This window comes from Drosophila simulans, chromosome 3R, assembly GCF_016746395.2.
Source record: "Drosophila simulans strain w501 chromosome 3R, Prin_Dsim_3.1, whole genome shotgun sequence".
NCBI lineage: Eukaryota > Metazoa > Arthropoda > Insecta > Diptera > Drosophilidae > Drosophila > Drosophila simulans.
This window is the reverse complement of record NC_052523.2, coordinates 14471352-14476717: the sequence shown is the minus strand read 5'-3', so window position 1 is coordinate 14476717 and position 5366 is coordinate 14471352. Positions and strand designations below refer to the sequence as shown.

General features: G+C 46.6%; 1 protein-coding gene across 2 annotated transcripts; it reads left to right on the top strand.

The window, feature by feature from the left end:
* The first annotated feature begins 192 nt into the window (after window positions 1-192).
* LOC6727148 (putative elongator complex protein 1) lies at window positions 193-4557 on the top strand. Of its 2 annotated transcripts, none has more exons than XM_002102505.4 (6): window positions 193-830; window positions 893-2033; window positions 2099-3481; window positions 3538-3769; window positions 3838-4208; window positions 4364-4557. In XM_002102505.4, exons 1-6 carry the CDS (start codon window positions 264-266, stop codon window positions 4426-4428), a joined length of 3759 nt encoding a protein of 1252 aa, XP_002102541.2. In that variant the 5' UTR covers window positions 193-263; the 3' UTR covers window positions 4429-4557. The 2 variants fall into 2 exon arrangements, with proteins under 2 accessions (XP_002102541.2, XP_039151213.1); XM_039295279.2 differs by having other exon boundaries at window positions 3535-3769.
* Window positions 4558-5366: the final 809 nt, after the last annotated feature.

The following is a 5366-nucleotide window of genomic DNA, read 5'->3' as shown; positions in this document are numbered from 1 at the left end:
AGTTGGCGGAGCAGATCTGGCTATATTAGAGCTATGTGTGCTTGTGGCTGTTTGATATTAATGTTAAAGAAACAATAACAAATCACGAAAATTTGTATTTTACATAACCTCTTAATATTATATATATTTATTCATATTAATCTCATCATATGCATATGCACTAAAAAACCTTTGATCAACGATTGAATTATTACATTAAAGAATTATCATCGCAGTGACAAGCCTCTGGTCACACAGATCCACACGTGCAATATTTACGAAATATGCGCAATCTGAAGCTGAGATATTGCAAGGAGCTGCATGCAGTGGCTCATCCCCGGCATCTGCTCCTTCAACCAGAACTAAATGGCGGTGTCTCGGACGCATACTTCGTGGTGGCCGATAACCAGATCTACGCGATTCAGGAGTCCGGAGATGTACAACCAAAAGTCATTGCCGATTTGCCAGACATAGTGGGAGTGGAGTTCTTACAGCTGGACAATGCGATCTGCGTGGCCAGTGGTGCTGGTGAAGTGATCCTGGTCGACCCCCAAACAGGGGCTACCAGCGAGGGAACGTTCTGCGACGTGGGCATAGAGAGCATGGCATGGTCGCCTAATCAGGAAGTGGTGGCCTTCGTTACCCGCACTCACAACGTGGTGTTGATGACCAGCACCTTCGACGTTATAGCAGAGCAGCCACTGGACGCAGAACTGGACCCAGATCAGCAGTTTGTCAATGTGGGATGGGGCAAGAAGGAGACACAGTTCCACGGATCGGAGGGAAAGCAGGCTGCGAAGCAGAAAGAATCCGATTCTACATCCATCCGCGACGAACAGGAACTAAATCAGGTGCGTTTAATTTTTTATGCCAGTATAAAGGAAAACAATAATTCGTTTGGTATACCCCACAGGATGTAAGCATTTCCTGGCGAGGCGATGGTGCATTTTTTGTTGTGTCTTATGTGGCAGCCCAATTGGGTCGCACTTTTAAGGTGTACGATAGCGAGGGAAAACTGAATCACACAGCCGAAAAGAGTGCAAATCTAAAAGATTCAGTTGTCTGGCGGCCTACGGGTAATTGGATTGCCGTACCCCAGCAGTTTCCCAACAAGTCCACCATAGCCCTCTTCGAGAAAAATGGCTTGCGACATCGGGAGCTGGTTCTTCCCTTCGATTTGCAAGACGAGCCGGTGGTGCAGCTGCGCTGGAGCGAGGACTCCGATATACTGGCCATTAGGACATGTGCCAAAGAAGAGCAGAGGGTGTACCTGTATACAATAGGGAACTACCACTGGTATTTGAAGCAGGTGTTGATTTTTGAACAAGCGGATCCTCTGTCACTGCTCCATTGGGACACGCGGTGTGGAGCCGAACACACACTTCACATTCTAAAGGAAAGCGGCAAGCATCTGGTCTACCGCTGGGCATTTGCTGTAGATCGAAATAATTCTATCGTGGGAGTCATTGATGGTAATCGCCTGTTGCTCACAGATTTCGACGAGGCCATAGTACCACCACCCATGAGTAAGATCGTCCTTAAATTCGAAACGTATATCAATACCTTCATCAGCCATGGTACCAGCTTGTGGGTATACACCTGCGATCGTAAAATATACCTGAATGAACACATACATACGTTAGGCAAACAGCTACAAAAGCCCATCATGCTTATGCCCGATGCCGAGCTCTCTGGCTTGCATTTGGCCAATCTCACCCATTTCTCGCCCCATTATCTGCTGGCCACTCACAGTTCAGCAGGATCCACACGCCTGATACTGTTGTCCTATAGGGATAATGTCAACAAGCCAGGCGAGTGGTGCTATCGTGTGCACAGTTCTGTGCGGATCAACGGATTGGTGAATGCTGTTGCAGTCGCACCTTATGCCATGAATGAGTTTTACGTGCAAACAGTGAATAATAGTCACACATACGAGGTGTCGCTTAAAGCGGACAAGACACTTAAGGTGGAGCGATCTTATGTGCAGCTGAATGAGCCGGCTGACCAGATAGATTGGGTTATGGTCAAAGGATGTATTTGGGATGGTTACACAGGTATTTACAAACGAAATAATTTAAATGCAGTTCCTTTTAAATGTATTTAATATTTTTCTCTCTAGGTGCTCTGGTCACCCTTCGTAATCAGCATCTGCTCCATATGGATGGTTATCACATTGGCGAGGACGTAACTTCCTTCTGCGTAGTTACTAATTATCTAGTATACACGCAGTTAAATGCGATGCACTTTGTTCGACTGGAGGATCGCCGCCAGGTGGCAAGTAGGAACATTGAACGCGGTGCGAAGATAGTAACGACGGTGGCCCGCAAAGCGCGCGTCGTGCTGCAGTTGCCGCGCGGAAACCTGGAGGCCATTTGCCCTCGTGTGCTCGTCCTCGAGTTGGTCGGTGATCTTCTGGAACGTGGGAAATACCAGAAGGCCATTGAGATGTCGCGCAAGCAACGTATCAACCTGAATATCATTTTTGATCACGATGTGAAGCAGTTCGTGTCCTCAGTGGGCGACTTTCTGAACGATATCAAAGAACCTCAGTGGCTCTGTCTGTTCCTCAGTGAGTTACAGAATGAGGACTTTACCAAAGGAATGTACTCCAGTAATTATGATGCGGCCAACCAGACCTATCCCTCGGATTATAGGGTTGATCAGAAGGTGGAATACGTGTGTCGGCTGCTGGAACAACAAATGAATAAGTTGGTTAGCCGTTTTCGTCTGCCTTTGATCACCGCCTATGTAAAATTGGGCTGTTTGGAAACGGCTCTCCAGGTGATTTGGAAGGTGCAGCAAGAAGATGCGTCCCTTGCTGACCAGCTACTGCAACATCTTCTTTATTTGGTGGACGTTAATGACCTGTACAATGTGGCCCTAGGAACCTACGATTTCGGTCTCGTCCTGTTCGTGGCTCAAAAGTCACAAAAGGATCCTAAGGAGTTCCTTCCCTATCTCAACGAATTAAAGGCATTGCCTATAGACTATCGCAAGTTCCGGATCGATGATCACCTTAAAAGATATAATTTGGCACTTTCACATCTTGCTGCCTGCGGAGAGCAGCACTACGAGGAGGCTCTGGAGTATATCCATAAGCATGGCCTGTACACTGATGGCTTGACATTCTATCGGCAGCACATTGAGTTCCAGAAGAACATATACGTGGCCTACGCAGATCATCTTAGGGGAATTGCCAAATTGGACAACGCCAGTCTCATGTACGAACGTGGCGGACAGTTGCAGCAGGCGCTACTTAGTGCAAAACACACTCTCGATTGGCAACGTGTTTTGGTGCTGGCCAAAAAGCTGGGTGAGCCTCTGGATCAGGTGGCCCAGTCGCTGGTGGGACCGTTGCAACAGCAGGGTCGCCACATGGAAGCGTATGAGTTGGTAAAGGAGCACTGTCAGGATCGTAAGCGGCAGTTGGATGTGTTGCTTGAGGGCCATCTGTACAGCAGAGCCATTTACGAGGCGGGTCTGGAGGATGATGATGTTTCAGGTTAGTTATTGCTATAATGAGATAGTTGCAAGTAATAACTTCTTCCGTTTAAGCAGAAAAAATAGCGCCCGCTTTGTTAGCATATGGTGCTCAACTAGAAAACTCACTGCAAGCGGATCTGCAGCTCTTCCTGGATTACAAGCAGCGGCTTTTGGACATCCGACAGAATCAAGCAAAATCCGGTGAGGGGTACATCGATGCGGATGTTAATCTGAAAGAGGTGGACCTACTGTCGGACACCACCAGTCTCCACTCCTCGCAGTACAGCGGCACTTCACGAGGGACTGGGTAATCCAACGAATGCTTCACTGCACCCGGCCAGAGTTTCACTTTTCCGTTGTGTTCCTCCTTTCCAGCAAGACATTCCGCTCAAGCAAAAACCGACGCAAGCACGAACGCAAGCTCTTCAGCCTGAAGCCGGGCAACCCCTTCGAAGACATCGCGCTCATCGATGCGCTGCACAACCACGTCACGAAGATAGCCCAACAGCAGCAGCCTGTGCGTGACACATGCAAAGCGCTCCTACAGCTCGCCAGTGCCGCGGACGCAGATCCCCTGGCAGCCGCACTGCAGCGTGAATTCAAGACACTGTTGCAAGCGGTGGAAGCGGCGCTGGACGAGATCTGGACGCCGGAGCTACGGGGAAACGGATTGATGGCGGATCATCTTACGGGACCCAATGTGGATTACCTTGCCCTGCAGAAGGAGCAGCGCTATGCCTTGCTAAGTTGGTGTCTTGTGACAATTACAATTTCATTGTTTCGCTTAAATTGAATTTTTAAATAGGATAGACTTTGTAATATTTCAATGTCAATTTTAAGAGTCCCAAAGATTACCATATAGTGTGTACTTTAATTTTATTGAAAATCTTTTCTTTTTCAGGTCCCCTGAAGCGCTTCAAGCCGCAGCTGATTATGATGGACTGGCAACACGAGATCCTCCAGTGAATCTTCGACGGGATCATTGGATTTGCGTGCTGCACTCATCCTCCCACCAATCCGTAGTCGTCTCAGTCTCCCACTTTTGTTTACTTTCACTGCTTTAATAATAAATGTAGCATTGAAATGCTAATTGAATGTATCGAGATTAAACAAAACGAAGCGCAGTGGGCGGTCTAGTGTCAGTCGAATGTCAGGCAGCTGGCAAAAGTGGGCGACACGTCTCCACAAATTCCCTGCTTGATTGGAGATTATCGCATTTATTAGGGGGCGTCGGTTCTAGGTATTTACACTAAGCTACGCCCTTTATATACGAATGCCAGAGAGCAAAACATATTTCCCGATAACATCAATATCCTGTTGCCGCCGCTCTGGACAAGCATTTTGTTTGCCAAACAAAAACCGTAAGTGTCTGGAACCGGTTTCAACTGTACGGGATTTGTTGTGGGCGCTCGTTGTTGCCAGGTAGACGTGATATAAACACTGGTCAAAAACGTTCTTGAATGGAGCTCGGAATAAGATCGATTTGAATATATTGTATATGTATGATATTATTATGAATATGAGATTTATTCTTGCAATAACATTTTAATAAATTGGCAAGATTATGTTAGTATCCTAATCCCAACATCCCCTTTAACATTGCACTTGCACTTTTCTGTTAAAGCGCTGTTAAGAGTCGCATTCAGCCATGCGCATTTGCGCACACTCGCACACACTCTCTTTTACACAGTGGAACTTAAGACAAATATGACAATTTTAGTGGAAAAATATAATAATATAATAAAGTTATTTCCACTTTTTAATCCTTCTTACTGTTGATGTGTTATTTGTTGTTGATTTGACAGAAGTTTGGCCACAGAAGCCTAATAATTTATCATATAGATTGCCTAAATCACCCACTGTGCCACTTCTCTCTCTCCCTCTCTCTTTGCTTGCTTCGCAGC